Raw genomic sequence first — 20,452 nt, 5'->3', positions numbered from 1 at the left:
AATATTATTTTGCAGAAACTCTCAAGTTCTATGTAACACTGCCCATTTCACCATGGTAACATCACAACAAAAATACTGCTGTTTATCAAAACTGTACAAGTAAAACTTACAATTGCTCTAAAATAGTTAGCGTGAGAAGACGACAGTGAAAAAGACGCTTGTTGGTTAAGAGACTCTATCGTGTGGCCCGACGGATCCGCCGCGGGATCAAACCGAACGCTAGCGGCCCGAGACGCGACCGCTCTTCTGTTCGTCGATGATGAAAGCGTCATGTGACTCCAGCGTCATGTGACCTCAGCGGTGGCGGTAATGGCGCATCAGAGGAACGATGCAGGCCGGCGGCCCGGACAGCTTCAGGAACGGGTTCTGCAGGAGCTCGAGCGCTGATGCACGCTGGGAAGGCTCGCGCACTAGCATCAGGTCCAGGAAGGCCCGCAGGACCGACGACACCTGAACCGGAACACACACGCCAGAAGATGTTCAACACACACCTGACGTCACGTGATCTGAACCGAGTCAGATGATCATAATGAGCTGTTATCGCTTTTATTGTCCTAACAGTGTTAAATAAAAAAGGTAATTGCGACTTTTTATCTCACAATTCTGACTTTTTTTCAAACAATTGCGTGATATAAAGTCGCAATTGCGTGTTATAAAGTCAGAATTGTAAGATAAACATGCAATTCTGAGAAAAAAAGTCAGTCTTTTTTTCCTTAGTATTGGACTTTATAACTCACAATTTTGAAAAAAGATGTTGAGAGAAGAAACACGTAATTGCGTGATATAAAGTCGCAAGTGTGAGATAAAAAGTCACAATTATCTTTTAAAATGTTTTATTCTGTGGCGGAAACAATATCTTAAAAATATATCCAAATTACGTCATATGCTCTCATTGACAAATGTGGAACAGTTAGTTCATGCGTTCATGAGCTCAAGGCTAGATTACTGTAATGCTCTACTGGGTGGTTGCCCTGCACGCTTAATAAACAAACTACAGCTGGTTCAAAACGCAGCAGCTCGAGTTCTTACCAGAACCAGGAAGTATGACCATATTAGCCCGGTTCTGTCAAAACTGCACTGGCTCCCTATTAAACATCGCATACATTTTAATATATTGCTGATTACTTACAAAGCACTAAATGGTTTAGCTCCGCAGTGCTTGAGCGAGCTCTTAACGCATTATACTTCACGTCTATTGCGATCTCGAAAACTCTGGCCAGTTGATAACACTGACACTCTGTCAGTTTAAATCTAGACTAAAAACACTGCCGTATAACACTGAAAACACGGATTGCCGGAAAATTTCCATCAATGGCAGGAAAAGAATTAAGATGTTATAAACATCAACATCAGGATGTTTTCGCTCACGTGTGTTACGTTTCCCCTTTTCAAGGTTAGGCTCGGGGATCGAGGGGAACGTAACAAGATGAAAGGAAAGGCCACATGGAGCTTCTCATTCCCAACCCCAGCGCTAAGGAACTGCCAACCACCAAAACCAACTGTAAATTTATTTTATTATGAAAAGGAATTTTGTAACAGTAATACAAAAAGGCTTCAGGAGGGGGAATGGCCAAAACAACAAACAAAATGGAGTCTACCTAAATTTTAGATCTAACTTACCTGTCACAAAAGAAAAGAAAGAACAAAAAAACAATAGCACTTCCTTGACTCCCTAACTTGACCAAACCCAGGATAAAAATTATTAAGAAAGGAAAATGGCCTATATAAGCGCAGCTAATCACCTTATGGGACTCTTTGAGTCGAGGCGGCAGGTTGTCCCGTATGCGTCTCATGGCCTGAAGTGGAGGCTCGTTGAAGTACGGAGGTTCTCCATCCACCATCTCAATCACCATGATGCCCAGTGACCAGATGTCCACCTGCACACACACACGGGACAGCAGCACCACCAAGTCAAGTCAAGTCAAGTCATTTATTATTGTCATGTGTACAAGTTACCAAGTACAGTGAAAAACGTAATGCTACTCCACAGACTATAGACAGACCAAATACAATAAACCTCATTGCTATATAAACAAAACATATGTACATACCCAGCAAACAATTTTGCATTTAAAACACGTCTAATAGCCGTCTAATAGCTAAATCGTGACTACAGATTGACCATGTCATGAAATGACACTGCCCAGCAAGCAATTTTGCGTTTAAAAGATGTCTAATAGCATCCAAACACAGCCCTGACGTCTAGGCTAAAACAAGGCAAAACTTGGGCTGTCAGTGAAAATTGAATAGACGTCTCACCAGAGCCCAAGATTAGACTAGTCATCAATTAGCTAACAAAGAAATGAAAGGAGTGAAGAAATGAAACCAAACACCTTATAATCACTGTTTACTTTGCTTACATGATGGAATATCATACATCTCGCAAGTTATTCTGGCAAAAACGACATGTAACCAAATTCAAGGTTATTTTGGCTACAAGTGTGTTACTCTTAGCCGGACTATATCGTGTCTATAGTAATCCTACTCATAGCTGGACTATATCGTGTCTATAGTTAACCTACTCATAGCTGGACTATATCGTGTCTATAGTTAACCTACTCATAGCTGGACTATATCGGGTCTATAGTTAACCTACTCATAGCCGGACTATATCGGGTCTATAGTTAACCTACTCATAGCCGGACTATATCAGGTCTATAGTTAACCTACTCATAGCCAGACTATATCGGGTCTATAGTAAACCTACTCATAGCTGGACTATATCAGGTCTATAGTTAACCTACTCATAGCTGGACTATATCAGGTCTATAGTTAACCTACTCATAGCTGGACTATATCAGGTCTATAGTTAACCTACTCATAGCTGGACTATATCAGGTCTATAGTTAACCTACTCATAGCTGGACTATATCGGGTCTATAGTAAACCTACTCATAGCTGGACTATATCGTGTCTATAGTTAACCTACTCATAGCTGGACTATATCGGGTCTATAGTTAACCTACTCATAGCCGGACTATATCGGGTCTATAGTTAACCTACTCATAGCTGGACTATATCGGGTCTATAGTAAACCTACTCATAGCCGGACTATATCGGGTCTATAGTTAACCTACTCATAGCTGGACTATATCGGGTCTATAGTTAACCTACTCATAGCCGGACTATATCGTGTCTATAGTAAACCTACTCATAGCTGGACTATATCGTGTCTATAGTTAACCTACTCATAGCTGGACTATATCGGGTCTATAGTTAACCTACTCATAGCTGGACTATATCGTGTCTATAGTAAACCTACTCATAGCTGGACTATATCGTGTCTATAGTTAACCTACTCATAGCTGGACTATATCGGGTCTATAGTTAACCTACTCATAGCCGGACTATATCGGGTCTATAGTTAACCTACTCATAGCCGGACTATATCGGGTCTATAGTTAACCTACTCATAGCTGGACTATATCGGGTCTATAGTTAACCTACTCATAGCTGGACTATATCGGGTCTATAGTAAACCTACTCATAGCCGGACTATATCGGGTCTATAATTAACCTACTCATGGCTGGACTATATCGGGTCTATAGTTAACCTACTCATAACCGGACTATATCGGGTCTATAGTTAACCTACTCATAGCTGGACTATATCGTGTCTATAGTAAACCTACTCATAGCTGGACTATATCGTGTCTATAGTTAACCTACTCATAGCTGGACTATATCGGGTCTATAGTAAACCTACTCATAGCCGGACTATATCGGGTCTATAATTAACCTACTCATGGCTGGACTATATCGGATCTATAGTTAACCTACTCATAGCTGGACTATATCGGGTCTATAGTTAACCTACTCATAGCCGGACTATATCGGGTCTACAGTAAACCTACTCATAGCCGGACTATATCGGGTCTATAGTTAACCTACTCATAGCCGGGCTATATCGGGTCTATAGTAAACCTACTCATAGCCAGACTATATCGGGTCTATAGTTAACCTACTCATAGCTGGACTATATCGGGTCTATAGTTAACCTACTCATAGCCGGACTATATCGGGTCTATAGTAAACCTAGTCATAGCCGGACTACATCGGGTCTATAGTTGACCTAGACAGTGAAATGACGGCTGTTGCTTGCTGGGTGATATCTTGTAGATATTATTGACATTGGTAACATGATGGGATATCAACCATCTCATGTGCTGTCTGGCCAAAAACTACAATGAATCAGTTTTGACTATAAGTGGGCTAAATAGCATAGAACATGTCAAAGAAATGAAACCAAACACCTTGTACTCACTGTTGATTTTGCTAACGTGATGGTATAGCCTATCATACATCTCGCAAGTTATTTTGGCAAAAAACAACATGTATCCAAATTCAAGGTTATTTTGGCTAGAAGTGTGTTACTCTTAGCAAGAATATATCAGGTCTATAGTTAACCTACTCATAGCTGGACTATATCGGGTCTATAGTTAACCTACTCATAGCTGGACTATATCGGGTCTACAGTTAACCTACTCATAGCCGGACTATATCGGGTCTATAGATAACCTACTCATAGCCGGACTATATCGGGTCTATAGTTAACCTACTCATAGCCGGACTATATCGGGTCTATAGTTAACCTACTCATAGCTGGACTATATTGGGTCTATAGTAAACCTACTCATAGCTGGACTATATCGGGTCTATAGTTAACCTACTCATAGCCGGACTATATCGGGTCTATAGTTAACCTACTCATAGCTGGACTATAGTTAACCTACTCATAGCTGGACTATATCGGGTCTATAGTTAACCTACTCATAGCGGGACTATATCGGGTCTACAGTTAACCTACTCATAGCCGGACTATATCGGGTCTATAGTTAACCTACTCATAGCTGGACTATATCGGGTCTATAGTTAACCTACTCATAGCTGGACTATATCGGGTCTATAGCTGGACTATATCGGGTCTATAGTTAACCTACTCATAGCTGGACTATATCGGGTCTATAGTTAAACTACTCATAGCTGGACTATATCGGGTCAATAGTTACCCTACTCATAGCCGGACTATTTCGGGTCTGTAGTAAACCTACTCATAGCCGGACTATATCGGGTCTATAGTTAACCTACTCATAGTTGGACTATATCGGGTCTATAGTTAACCTACTCATAGTTGGACTATATCGGGTCTATAGTTAACCTACTCATAGCTGGACTAACTGGACATAACTATAGACTGTGAAATGACGGCTATTGCTTGCTGGGTATATACACACATTACCAAATGATTGATAAATCATATGACAATAAGATAATCAGTGACAAAAATAAATAATACAATAAGTGACATAAAACAATAAAGTGACAGTGACACCAGTGCGTCATCAAACACAGGATGCTAATGAAGGAGGTGTACCTCAGTGCCATAGGGTAATCGGGAGATGACCTCGGGAGCCATCCAGTACGGCGTTCCCACCAGAGACTTTCTCTTGGGAACCTCCTTAGACACTTGAGCACAGAAGCCGAAATCCGAGAGCTTGATCTGCGAGGGACGTATAGGACACAACGCAAAGCTTATTAACCGCTAATCACCCCTTCATTTGTCATGTTCTCTCAGCTAATTACAAGGTGGGAGACACGATTTAATTACTTGGAACTAGTGAAGTTGCTAATTATCCCTGATCCCTCACTTTTCTGTCCTCTCGATAAACACGTTTATGTGTGTAACTCTACAAACAGTCACATGTGGAGGAAGATGATTCTGTTCTTCACACGACTGCATGTCATGGGTTATATGCAGGGTGTGAAATGAACACCCGCCAAATGCGGGTAAAACTTAACTGTGGCGGGAAACGCTGTCAAATCACTCGCCAATTTGGCGTTACTTATGTTTACTCACTTTGCATATATATATATATATATATATATATATATATATATATATATATATATATGTATATGTATAAGCTGTGACGTTGTTAATCTGGTTCATTTCTTCTTTTTTTGACTAGTAGAAGTTTTGAATGGCCGGTAACTTAAAACTTTAGTAGCCAAATTGGTCGGTGAGTGAAAAAGTCAATTTCAAACCCTGGTTATATGTTCATATATTATTATACACACGCGTCCGTCACTGGTGAGCAGGATGGAGTCGCTCTTGATGTCTCGGTGGATGACACCCTGTGTGTGGAGGTACGACAGCGCCTTCAACACCGACAGACAGACAGTGGCAATCTGCTCCTCGTTCATCCTGTGAACCAAACACAGAACATCTACTGAAAATCTCCTGAACATCTGATCAGAACATCTCCTCAGAACATCTCCTCAGAACACCTCCTGAACATCTCCTCAGAACATCTCCTCAAAACATCTCCTGAGCATCTCCTCAGAACATCTTCTGAACATCTTCCTCAAAACATCTCCTGAGCATCTCCTCAGAACATCTCCTGAACATCTCCTCAGAACATCTCCTGAACATCTTCTCAGAACATCTCCTGAACATCTTCTGAACATCACCTGAAAATCTCCTGAACATCTTCTGAACATCTCCTGAACATCTCCTAAGAACATCACCTGAACATCACCTGAACATCTCCTGAACATCTCCTCTGAACATCTCCTGAACATCTCCTCAGAACATGTCCTGAACATCTCCTCAGAACATCTCCTGAACATCTCCTCAGAACATCTCCTGAACATCTCCTCAGAACATCTTCTGAACATCTCCTGAACATCACCTGAACATCTCCTAAACAACTCCTGAACATCTCCTCAGAACATCTCCTGAACATCTCCTCAGAACATCTCCTAAACAACTCCTGAACATCTCCTGAACATCTCCTCTGAACATCTCCTGAACATCTCCTCTGAACATCTCCTGAACATCTTCTGAACATCTCCTGAACATCACCTGAACATCTCCTAAACAACTCCTGAACATCTCCTCAGAACATCTCCTAAACAACTCCTCAGAACATCTCCTCAGAACATCTCCTAAACAACTCCTGAACATCTCCTGAAAATCTCCTGAACATCTCCTCAGAACATCTCCTGAACATCTCCTGAACATCTCCTCTGAACATCTCCTGAACATCTCCTGAACATCTCCTCAGAACATCTCCTGAACATCTCCTCAGAACATGTCCTGAACATCTCCTAAGAACATCTCCTGAACATCTCCTCAGAACATCTCCTGAACATCTCCTGAACATCTCTTGAACATCTCCTCAGAACATCTCCTCAGAACATCTCCTGAACATCACCTGAACATCTCCTCAGAACATCTCCTGAACATCTCCTGAACATCTCCTGAACATCTCTTGAACATCTCCTCAGAACATCTCCTCAGAACATCTCCTGAACATCACCTGAACATCTCCTAAGAACATCTCCTGAACATCTCCTGAACATCTCCTAAGAACATCTCCTGAACATCTCCTCAGAACATCTCCTGAACATCTCCTCAGAACATCTCCTAAACAACTCCTGAACATCTCCTGAAAATCTCCTGAACATCTCCTCAGAACATCTCCTGAACATCTCCTGAACATCTCCTCTGAACATCTCCTGAACATCTCCTGAACATCTCCTCAGAACATCTCCTGAACATCTCCTGAACATCTCCTCAGAACATCTCCTGAACATCTCCTCAGAACATGTCCTGAACATCTCCTAAGAACATCTCCTGAACATCTCCTGAACATCTCCTGAACATCTCTTGAACATCTCCTCAGAACATCTCCTCAGAACATCTCCTGAACATCACCTGAACATCTCCTCAGAACATCTCCTTAACATCTCCTGAACATCACCTGAACATCTCCTGAACATCTCCTCAGAACATCTCCTGAACATCTCCTGAACATCTCCTCAGAACATCTCCTGAACATCTCCTGAACATCTCCTGAACATTCCTGAACATATCATCAGAACATCTCCTGAACATCTTCTGAACATATCATCAGAACATCTCCTGAACATCTCCTGAACATCTCCTCAGAACATCTCCTGAACATCTCCTGAACATTCCTGAACATATCATCAGAACATCTCCTGAACATCTTCTGAACATATCATCAGAACATCTCCTGAACATCTCAGATTCATCTCGTCTCAATTTGTGAATGTAAATCAGTGTAATATCGGCCCGTCTAAACAAGAAGCATTTATTATCACAGATTGAGGTTCAGCAGCGGCACTGAGCAACTAACCTGATCTCTCTCACACACACACACGCACACTCACACACACACATGCACACACACACACACACACACACACACACACACACACACACACACATACATACACACATACTCACTCAAACACACACACACACACACACACACACACACACACACACACACACACACACACACACACACACAGCGGTTTGAGTTTGTTTTGATGATCAGAGCGTGACACGCCTCATAAGCTCAGCTGTGATTGGATGATCATGTTTAGCTCCAGGCATTCAGTGTGTTTAACAGAGACACTCACTGTGTCATGTGACAGAACAACAGTGACTTTACCAGGGTAAAAAGGATTGTACAGTAGTTTATTGGCTGTTTTTTTCTTCTTCTATATAACCAGTTTTTTTCTTCTTTTGGTACGAATTTACAATAAGTAGTCTCATTACTAATGCATTACCTAACATTAACTTACAGTTAGCAACACATTTGTATTCATCAGTCTATACTAAAATTAGTTAAATAATTGTATTTAAAAAATCTGATATTCATTCTTATTTTGTGTTAGTTCAAATACGACAAAAGTTTTGATTTTAATTATAGTTGTATTTCATTTTATTTGAATGTACTGGTAAATTTTGAAATTAACATAAATTAAGATTAATAGATTAATGTATATAAATTAATTGGATGTAAATAACAATATAATATAATATAATAATATGGTGTAATATTGCGTGATATAATTTAGATGATTCAGTTTAATTTAAAATACATAATGTTTGCATTTAGCAGATGCTTTAATCCAAAGCAATTTACAAAAGAACAAGATTTATTAATATTTGTTTAAATTAGTTGGAATTTTATAAATTCAATTAAATAATGAATGAGTAAATGTTAAAATTAATATTTGCTAAAATTAATAGGTTATTTATGTTAACTAATGTAGTCATCTAACTAGTGTTGTCGTTATTTCGTATGTTCATCTTGTTTTACTCTTTTTAGCTACTATTTATTTATTTATATTTAATGCACAGTCTGTCTGAGCAGATTTAGTTTTATTCTATATAAGTGTGTATAAATCGTGCATGTGGTTTTGTAGACAGAAGCGTCCTTCATGGAGCCCCGTCAGAGTAATTACAAACACGTCCCGTTTGTGCATTAGTGTTGAGGAGGAGTGTGTGTGTGTGTGTGTGTGTGTGTGTGTGTGTGTGTGTGTGTGTGTGTGTGTGTGTGTGTGTGCGTGTGTGTGTGTGTGTGTGTGTGTGTGTGTGTGTGTGTGTGTTCAGCCCCAGGCGAGACAGATGAGCAGTGAATGTGTGTGTGCGTGTGTGAGCGTGCGACAGCTGGGCCTCGTTCACGCTCCGCAGACGCCAGAGTCCCATTCACACAGCAGACTTTGTTCTGTACTGAGTGTGAGTGAGTGTGTGTGTGTGTGTGTGTGTGTGTGTGTGTGTGTGTGTGTGTGTGTGTGTGTGTGTGTGTGTGTGTGTGTGTGTGTGTGTGTGTGTGTGTGTGTGTGTGTGTGTGTGTGTGTGTGTGTGTGTGTGTGTGTGTGTGTGTGTGCGAGAGTGTGTGGGTTTAAGGTTTAACACATATGCTTGCATATATCCCTGTAGCCCAAGATTGGTTGCCCACTGAAGCTAAGCAGGGCTGAGCCTGGTCAGTACCTGGATGGGAGACCTCCTGAGAAAAACCAGGTTGCTGCTGGAAGAGGTGTTAGTGAGGCCAGTAGGGGGTGCTCATCCTGTGGTCTGTGTGGGTCCTAACGCCCCAGTGTAGTGACGGGGACACTATACTGTCAAAGAGCACCATCCTTCGGATGAGACGTTAAACCGAGGTCCTGACTCTCTGTGGTCATTAAAAATCCCATGGCATTTCTCGTAAAGAGTAGGGGTGTAACCCCGGTGTCCTGGCCACATTCCACCCATTGGCCCTTACCAATCATGGCCTCCTAATAATCCCCTTATACATTGAATTGGCACTATCAGTCTCTCTCCTCTCCACCTATAGCTGGTGTGTGGTGAGCGCACTGGCGCCGTTGTACTGTGGCTGCCGTCGCATCATCCAAGTGGATGCTGCACACTGGTGGTGGTTGAGGAGAGATCCCCTGATATAATTGTAAAGCGCTTTGGGAGTACAGTAGTACATATGAAAGCGCTATATAAATGCCTCATTCATTCATTCATATATATATATATATGTGTGTGTGTGTGTGACTGTGTATACATACACACATATATATATATATATATATATATATATATATATATATATGCACAAACATTTATGTGTGTTAAAGCTTATAGCATCAAACTGTGAGTGTCACGTGATGTGTGTGTCGATCAGATTCAGGACGCTGTCTAAGTCTCAGCACACACTCTCCATTATCGTCTCAAGCAGGACCGAAATAAAGCGACTCAGACTCATGAAGAGTGTGTTGGGGATGGAAGCGTGTCGGAGGGCAAGCGTTCCTCTGAAAGTGTGCAATTACAGTCCAACATCGAACTGACGAACAACGCCAATTACTGTAATTATGCTGACGCTTCGCGAAGCAGAGGCAGCGCTTAAAACACTAACTTTCACAGTCATAAATCATCACTGCACTATAGACTCCAGCAGGAAACACTGCATTCATCTCCTGATACGCCTGTTTCTGCCAGAAGCTCAATCAAAAACTCAATAATGATGCCTAGTGTGTATAATCAACAAATTAAATCCCTCACAAATGAAAGGTGCTTTATCTCACTTGATTCTTTCCTTCTTGAATTTGAATCTCGATGGGCTCAGAGCAAAAGATCAATGATTCAAATCAATCGGTGTAAAACAGAGGATCTGATTGGACGAAACGCTCCTCTTACCTCGTATGCGTGACGATGTCAGTCAAGGCTCCGCCCTCCAGGAACTCCATCACTACCCAGAGTTCATCACTGACCAGATAACTGTTGTACATGTCCACCACGTTCTCGTGATGGTAGTCTCTCATGATGACCACCTGCGATCAGACATCAGACATGATTACAGCAAAAGCTGAAGTAAATATGTGCACTGTGTGTTTCAGAGTGTGTTTCAGCACTGTGTTCATTTACACGCCAGCAGCTCATGACCCACCGGTGTCGATTAGCAAACCACAACCAATCTATTCCCCACAGACACAATCAAGCCCCTCCCACATTTGTTCTTGTTCCTGAAGTGTTTCACTTGGATATGCGGAACAATAGAGAAGAAAAGACCAGCACAACCTTCGTTTCACAATGACTTTCCTACACCAAAACAAATCTCAATGGTTTAATGTTTGAAAATAAAGAAATTAAGACAGACCTAAATATTGTACTGTAAAATAAAATTCTTATATTATTTTTCTTTTTTATAACAGTAATATTTTGTATACTGCTTAATATTTTAATTATATACAGTGCATCCGGAAATTATTCACAGCGCTTCACTTTTTCCAGATTTTGTTGTTACAGCCTTATTCCAAAATGGATTAAATTCATTATTTTTCTCAAAATTCTACAAACAATAACCTATAATGACAACGTCAAAGAGGTTTGTTTAAAATCTTTGCAAATTTATTACAAATAAAAAAACGGAAAAAATCACATGCACATAAGTATTCACAGCCTTTGCTCAATCCTTTGTTGAAGCACCTTCGGCAACAATTACAGCCTCAAGTGTTTTTGAGTATGATGCTGCAAGCTTGGCACACCTATTTTTGGGCAGTTTCTCCCATTCTTACTTGCAGAACCTCTCAAGCTCCATCTGGTTGGATGGGGAGTGTCGGTGCACAGCCATCTTCAGATCTCTCCAGAAATGTTCAATCGGGTTCAAGTCTGGGCTCTGGTGGGCCACTCAAGGACATTCACAGAGTTGTCCCGTAGACACTCCTCTGTTATCTTGGCTGTGTGCTGAGGGTCGTTGTCCTGTTGGAGGATGAACCATCGCCCCAGTCTGAGATCCAGAGCTCTGGAGCAGGTTTTCATCAAGGACATCTCTGTACATTCATCTTTCTCTCAATCCTGACTAGTCTCCCAGTTCCTCATCTTTCCTTTGATCCTGACTAGTCTCCCGGTTCCTCATCTTTCCCTCGATCCTGACTAGTCTCCCAGTTCCTCATCTTTCCTTTGATCCTGACTAGTCTCCCGGTTCCTCATCTTTCCCTCGATCCTGACTAGTCTCCCGGTTCCTCATCTTTCCCTCGATCCTGACTAGTCTCCCAGTTCCTTATCTTTCCCTCGATCCTGACTAGTCTCCCAGTTCCTCGTTTTTCCCTTGATCCTGACTAGTCTCCCAGTTCCTCATCTTTCCCTCGATCCTGACTAGTCTCCCAGTTCCTCATCTTTCCCTAGATCCTGATGAGACTCCCAGTTCCTCATCTTTCCCTCGATCCTGACTAGTCTCCCAGTTCCTAATTTTTCCCTCAATCCTGACTAGTCTCTCAGTTCCTCATCTTTCCCTCAATCCTGACTAGTCTCCCAGTTCCTCATCTTTCCCTCGATCCTGATGAGTCTCCCAGTTCCTCATCTTTCCCTCGATCCTGACTAGTCTCCCGGTTCCTCATCTTTCCCTCAACCCTGACTAGTCTCCCAGACCCTCATCATTCCCTCGATCCTGACTAGTCTCCCAGTTCCTTATCTTTCCCTAGTTCCTGACGAGACTCCCAGTTCCTCATCTTTCCCTCGATCCTGACTAGTCTCCCAGTCCCTCATCTTTCCCTCGATCCTGAGTAGTCTCCCAGTTCCTCGTCTTTCCCTCGATCCTGACTAGTCTCCCGGTTCCTCATCTTTCCCTCGACCCTGACTAGTTTCCCGGTTCCTCATCTTTCCCTCGATCCTGATGAGTCTCCCCATTCCTCATCTTTCCCTCGATCCTGACTAGTCTCCCAGTTCCTCGTCTTTCCCTCGATCCTGACTAGTCTCCCAGTTCCTCATCTTTCCCTCGATCCTGACGAGTCTCCCAGGTCCTCATCTTTCCCTAGATCCTGACGAGACTCCCAGTTCCTCATCTTTCCCTCGATCCTGACTAGTCTCCCAGTTCTTTCCCTCAATCCTGACTAGTCTCTCAGTTCCTCATCTTTCCCTCAATCCTGACTAGTCTCCCAGTTCCTCATCTTTCCCTCGATCCTGATGAGTCTCCCAGTTCCTCATCTTTCCCTCGATCCTGATGAGTCTCCCAGTTCCTCATCTTTCCCTCGATCCTGATGAGTCTCCGAGTTCCTCATCTTTCCCTCGATCCTGACTAGTCTCCCAGTCCCTCATCATTCCCTCGATCCTGACTAGTCTCCCAGTTCCTCATCTTTCCCTAGTTCCTGACGAGACTCCCAGTTCCTCATCTTTCCCTCTATCCTGACTAGTCTCCCAGTCCCTCATCTTTCCCTCGATCCTGATGAGTCTCCCAGTTCCTCATCTTTCCCTCGATCCTGACTAGTCTCCCAGTTCCTCATCTTTCCCTCAATCCTGACTAGTCTCCCAGTCCCTAATCATTCCCTCGATCCTGACTAGTCTCCCAGTTCCTTATCTTTCCCTAGTTCCTGACGAGACTCCCAGTTCCTCATCTTTCCCTCGATCCTGACTAGTCTCCCAGTCCCTTATCTTTCCCTTGATCCTGACGAGACTGCCAGTTCCTCATCTTTCCCTCGATCCTGACAAGTCTCCCAGTTCCTCATCTTTCCCTCTATCCTGACGAGTCTCCCAGTTCCTCACCTTTCCATCGATCCTGACTAGTATCCCAGTTCCTCATCTTTCCCTAGATCCTGACAAGACTCCCAGTTCCTCATCTTTCCCTCAATCCTGACTAGTCTCTCAGTTCCTCATCTTTCCCTCGATCCTGATTTGTCTCCCAGTTCCTCATCTTTCCCTCAATCCTGACTAGTCTCCCAGTCCCTCATCTTTTCCTCGATCCTGACTAGTCTCCCAATTCCTGCCACTGAAAAACACCCCCACAGCTGATGCTACTTCACTGTAGGGATGGTACTGGCCGATCCTGTCTCGGAGGTCTACAGACAATTCCTTGGACTTCATGGCTTGGTTTGTGCTCTGACATGTACTGTTAACTGTGAGATCTTATATAGACAGGTGTGTGCCTTTCCAAATCATGTGCAATCAACTGAATTTAAAAAATATATATATTTTTATTAATTTTCAATAAGTGTTATACAAATATTGGCAAAACCACACACATGATACAAAACCCAAACAAAGTGTAAAAGACATAAAACGTACAGCATACAATGATTATTTGATATTCTAAAAAAATATATATAGAGAGCCTGTATCACACATTCAACATGAAACAAATAAGAACAGTAATTGACAAGACAATAAAAAAAAAAAAAAAAAAAAAAAAATAAATCAAAAAAAAATTTTTGGGATAGATTACCATGAGGATGGAGAAGGAAGGCTATGTGTGTATGTGTGTGTGTGTGTGTGTGTGTGTGTGCGTGTGCGCTAGAATAAACATTATCGTGCGTATAAGTTTGTGTATGATCGAGTGTTTTGTGTTTGAATGTTGAAATCAGCAGGATTGGTATAGTATGAATTGTTGTAATTAAAGTACTGTGCCCTAGTTATAAGAGGGGATGGGCTGGGTTGGGTCAGGCTCAATGGATCTTTCCTCTGACTGCTCCAGCCCTCACCAGGGCTGAGGAGCATATTAATCCTAGGAGGTAGGGGGAGTGGGACGTGGGGGGGGGAGACTTAATCCAGAGGCACTCGGTGCCAGAACCCCTCTCCACTTCTGCCCTCCCCTGCCCCCGCCGTCAGTTATTGTCCTACTGACGGGCCAGCTCATCTACACACCCCACTATCCCTGTGTTATGTCTTCTAGGGTCTAAATGAAGTCTAAGTGCATTAAAAGAGGTGCAGTGCAGGGGGTAGAACTTATTCAGAATCACCTCAAGCACCACCCATTTCCCTACCTATTGATTGATTGTGTGATTGAATGTGTGATATGAGATGCATTAAAAAGAGGTGGGGGGCAACAGTGCAGGACCTCTTCAGGCCCTCCACACAGCACACCTTAATTCTTAAATAGTAATGTGAATGTTGGCCATCTAGCATGAGGAGCATTAAAAAGTGAGGTGTACAGAGTAGAGCCGGCCCCAGCAGTTGCAGTGGAGGAGGAGGTCCGTGGAGGCGCGGTGAAAGGGGAGACATGTTCTCCCTCAAGATAAACACCCCCCTCCAGCCCATCCACCCACCCCCCCACAAGGGAGCCAGTCTCAGGCCTTTGGAGGCAAAAGCAGCACAGAGGAAAATTGCAGGTTGGCGGTGAGCCATTCTGGAGAGGAGATATAGAGGAGCGTTTTGAGGCTTGTAGTGGAGGGTGAAAGAGTTATCCCCATCCTGCTGATTTGTCCCTAATGCTGTAGATATGTAATGTTGTGAGAAATGAGTTATCTAAGTGGTAAAGGGGTATGGCAAACGATAATAGAGCAGGTTTGCTAAGGTCAATCAACTGAATTTAACACAGGTGGACTGCAATCAAGGCTGTAAATACTTATGTACATGTGATTTTTTCATGTTGCCATTATGGGGTATTGTTTGTAGAATGTTGAGGAAAATAATTAATTCAATCCATTTTGAAATAAAGCTGTAATGTAACAAAATGTGGAAAAAGTGAAGCGCTGTGAATACTTTCCGGATGCACTGTATAATATATATATATATATATATTTTTTTTTTTTTTTTTTTTTTTTTTTTTTTCAGAAAATCTTGAAAATCTAGGAACAAGCAGGGATTTTTCCATAATCACAAATTTACACCTGGAAATAAAGGTTTGCACTCACCTCATTGAACAGAAGCTCTCGCCGCTGCTGTTTCCTCAGGTCCATCTTCTTCACTGCCACCTGCTTCCCACTGTGCTTCTCAGTGGCGATGCACACGATCCCCGTGGATCCCTCTCCGATCTTCAGGAAGTTGTCGAGATACTCACGCGGGTCTCCGGGGTTCACCACCAGCTGGAGCGCGGCCCGGAACTGCTCGTGGGACACCCTGGAGGGGGGCGTCTCGGAGCTGGAGCCCCAGCTGGGTGGAGGATAGGCTCCAGGAGGGGTGTAGGGCGAGGAGGGCTGGGAGAGTGAGAGCGCCCCCTGGGGGGTATAGGGAGGACTGGGCTGGGAGAGCGAAAGCACCCCCTGGGGGGTGTAGGGAGGACTGGGCTGGGACGGCGGGTGCTGGTATGGAGACGGCTTGTAGTGGAAGGGCGGCGGGTACTGGAAACCGGCCGGGTACGAGGGCTTGCCGTGGCTCTGAGGTAGTTTGAGGGGAATGCGTGGATACGACTCGCCCAACGGCACCTGCGGACTCCCGTCCCGAGAGACTCGCTCGTAGTCGCCCTGTTCAATTCAAACGACACACGTTAACAGTGAATAATACAAACTCATAGATAGGATTGGGATGGAAAATCCTTGATGGACCAAAATACTTGAAGTCAGGAATCGGATACTTGTTATAAAATTAAAATTTCGTTTCACAAATTGATTCCTTTGTGAGCATTTCAATATGACTATTGACCATAATATAAACCATTCAAGTGTGGTTTAAAACAACAAAAGACAAAGAGAAAATGTACTCGTTCTTGACTTAATAACTTTTGTAACTATATTTGTAATGTATTTTATTTATAAAGTCCAGTGTTATTTTACATTTGATTATAGTTTCTGTACCAGAATACCTGAAAATCTTAAAACACTGTTTAATTCAATCATATCTTTGTTCAGTTGTATCTATTTGTTGCGATTGCTGATTTTTTATTTTTTATTTTTGAATTACTGAGTGTTTACTTGTCTTTAATAATGCTTGAAATGTATATTAGTTAGGCTAGTTGTTTTTCTATGGTGTTTTTAAACCACAGGAAAAAGTTTCTTGTGTAAGTGTTCTTTAGCCTGTTGATTTTTGTTCATGATATTCAGCTACAATTGAATTTTTAACAATAAGACTAAATGTGAATGATATCTGTTTTTTTTGTTTGTTTTTTTACCTTATTGGAATAGAAATTAGGAATCGATAGGAATCGGAATCGATAAGCAGAATCGAAATCGGAATCGTCAAATTTCAAACGATACCCAACCCTACTCATAGAGCAGGAGAACGAGCTCATGATTCCTCATTACAGGCTGGAACAGCTCATTCATCACAGAGATGCTGTCTACTGAGGGAACACGCCTCAAACTGGAGCTCAATGTCACAGCGGGACGACACCTTAAATCACACTTAACCCGGATTCAGAAATCATGGAATCATGTACAAACCCGTCGAATGTGAACATTCAAGAAACACTTTTATTCAATGGTAAAAAACCTTTCATATCTTTGTGGAATCCATGATACACTACCATTCATATAATTTGGGGTAAGTAATATTTTTACATTTTTAATCATAAAGGATGCATCATGATCAAAAGTGATATTAAAAACATTTATAATGTTACAAAAGATTATATTTAAGATAAATGCTGTTCTTTTGAACTTTCTATTCATCAAAGAAAAATAAAATGTATCACGGACTGTTTTCAACATTGATAATAATCATAAATGTTTCTTGAGCATCAAATCATCATATTAGAGTGATTTCTGAAGGATCATGTGACATTGAAGACTGGAGTAATGATGCTGAAAATTCAGCTTTGATCACAGGAATAAATTACACTTTACTATATATTCACATAGAAAACAGATGATTTACATTGCAAATATAATTTACTGTTTTTACTGTATTTTTTATATCAAATAAATGCAGTTTTGGTGAGCAGAAGAGACTCTTTCAAAAAACATTAAACAATCTTAATTATTCCAGACTTTTTGAATGGTAGTGTATTTACTACACATATACTGTATGGAACTGAGTAAGAGATCTTTTCAGCATGAATACAATTTTTTTTAAACTGCAACTGCATATGATTCTAATAAAGCAGTGCACTAGAGATTCTCTCATGTGCTCTCGTCCTCCACGTCACACAGTACATTCCTGATCTGCAGGGTCACGGTGGGCGGCAGATTGAATTATTCCCACCACGCCCAGAACACAAAAAGATGACACGACACGGATCGTCTTCTAACCGGCTCATGATGAGGAAGCTGGCGGTGTGTAATTACGCCGGTGGACTAGATTAATCAATCATCCCGGCGAGGGTGTTTATGGGCCGGAGAAGTCCCGAGACCCCCTTTCCCAACCGGCACCGCTGGCTGATCCATGTTCGTTAAATGCACATTAATCTGAATTTGGCAGCGTAATCAAGAACCCAACTGGAGTGTGAAATTGAATTCTGTGGTGGAACAACGCGCCACGGCTTTTATGCAAGGCCTGCAGAAAAGGAAGGTGCCACAACATCAGTTCATCACAATGAGTGTGTGCGTGCCCGAGTTCCCAAGTCCCTGAGCTGTCGGCCTTTAACGGCCCGCCGTTCCCAACAGCGCCAGCAAAGCGCTTGGCTCGCTGAAAGTGACCGAGTCGAGGTGAATGAGAAAGAAAGAGGTTCATTATGACGTCGGTGAGCCGAGACTGATGGGAGTCGCAGCCTGAATGTGTTGAACGCTCCGAAACACATCGTACAACAAAACACACACTCAATACAGTCAACGTACAGTAGAAGCGTCCCTGAAACGCTCTCTAATGCGACCCTGTGTAAATGAACAATATCTGACCCCAAAAATCAAAAGAGAAATAAACTATAAAGTATAAAGAAAATGAAGCCTTATTGAGAAACTTTTGTTGACAATAAGGCACATTTATACACAAAATTATCATAGGTGAAATAAGAGAAAATGACAATAATTTATTAACATTATGAAATTAGATTTTTAAAAACATACTGGACGAACTGAATTTTAAAATAAATTAGTGTTCATGACAGTTAGTGTCATCGAAGTTTATGAAACATGCTTCATTTTCTTGTTCATTATGTTATCTGGCTTCATTAGTTGGGGACACTTAATATTCAACAGTATTATTGATCTGACTGAACTGAGCTGATGATGACATCACTGTTTTCTACAGAACTGCTGTATAGATGAAGTGAACTAAATTAATAATTGATGATCTTTACAACGGAACTGAATCAACACTGAACTGACTGATACAAACGTAACATTTTCCTGTTTATTACTGTGAAGCTGCTTTGAAACAATCTGTATTGTATAAAGAGCTATAGAAATAAAGATGACTTGACTAAGATATGATTCTGACGTTTGTGATTCATGATGATGGTGACTGTAAGACTTAATAAAAAACAATATGCATTTTTTTTTGTTAATAAATCTTGCAAATTCTGCCATTTATGATCGAGGAAGCGGCCTAGTGCACTTCTTTAGCAATATTTGTGAATTAAAAGGAGACACGTCAGCCAGCGCGTGTTTAAATGAAGGTCTGGGATGAGCCGCTGTTATCTGGGAGATTGCTACTGTTCCATTAATTGATTCCTGTACCGCTCTCATGAGTAATTCCGTGTCTCCGCCGGCCGCGCTCTTTTCACGGGAGAGTAGATTAAGAACTGACACGAGATCCATCACTGCGGAGCATCGGAGCGCCACAGCCCGAGCAGTGATGCGACCTGGGAGATAATGCGCCCTACGCAGCCTGCGGGTGAGAAGCGGACAGAGTCTGCAGAACGTCCACTGCAGTCTTTAATTCTACACAGCGCTGGGAAGCTTCCATTGGGAACAATGCGGCATTTATACGGGAACGGGAAGTGCGTGAACTGAGCATTGATGCAGTGTAAAAGCATCTACAGAATAAATGCATGTAAATATAGTGCTCCGTAATGATTAGGCATTTTTGCTGCCACAAAATGTTGCATTATTTTCCTGTTATCTCTGTAAATCTGCTTGGAAACAATCTGTATTGTAAAAAGCGCTATATAAATAAAGGTGACTTCACTTGACAATTGATCTCTATGGAGCCTTTTAATCCAAAATCAGCCCAGAAACGATCTCTGAGGAGACAAGCACATTTGACTAAAGGTTTGGTTTAAAATGTCATGTAATATGCAGTAATAGTATTGATCTGACTGCACTGACATTGAGATGAGAACAAAACTTCAACTGGATAATGACTCTATTGTCTTCTGTAGAGCAGAATCTGAATGTGGCTCATCTTTGAGGAAATCTTTTATCTTCCTGTTTATTACTGTGAAGCTGCTTTGAAACAATCTGTACTGTATAAAGCGCTACAAGTCAAGTCACCTTCATTTATATAGCGCTGTTATAAGGATTGTTTCACAGCAGTTTTACAGTGATAACAGGAGATTACAGTAACAGAGAGTGTTTAGGCTTTACAGCAGATCTAGAATAAAGTTATTGTCCAGATAAAGTT

General features: G+C 41.9%; 1 protein-coding gene across 5 annotated transcripts in view; it reads right to left on the bottom strand.

Moving 5' to 3' along the window:
- pak5 (p21 protein (Cdc42/Rac)-activated kinase 5) overlaps positions 1–20,452 on the bottom strand; it is a 73,070-nt gene continuing 52,618 nt past the window's right edge. For all 5 annotated transcript variants that reach the window (XM_079888253.1, XM_079888251.1, XM_079888252.1 and 2 more), the window contains 6 exons: positions 15,931–16,479; positions 11,006–11,139; positions 6,079–6,205; positions 5,375–5,500; positions 1,743–1,877; positions 1–450 (listed from right to left, as the gene is read on the bottom strand). In XM_079888253.1, the coding sequence (XP_079744379.1) occupies positions 295–450; positions 1,743–1,877; positions 5,375–5,500; positions 6,079–6,205; positions 11,006–11,139; positions 15,931–16,479 (1,227 nt within the window). In that variant the 3' untranslated portion in view covers positions 1–294. The remainder of the gene's footprint in view (positions 451–1,742; positions 1,878–5,374; positions 5,501–6,078; positions 6,206–11,005; positions 11,140–15,930; positions 16,480–20,452) is intronic.

The sequence above is a fragment of the Squalius cephalus genome (assembly GCF_949319135.1).
Source record: "Squalius cephalus genome assembly, chromosome: 12".
In the NCBI taxonomy this organism is placed as follows: domain Eukaryota; kingdom Metazoa; phylum Chordata; class Actinopteri; order Cypriniformes; family Leuciscidae; genus Squalius; species Squalius cephalus.
This window is presented reverse-complemented; position numbering and strand designations above follow the sequence as displayed.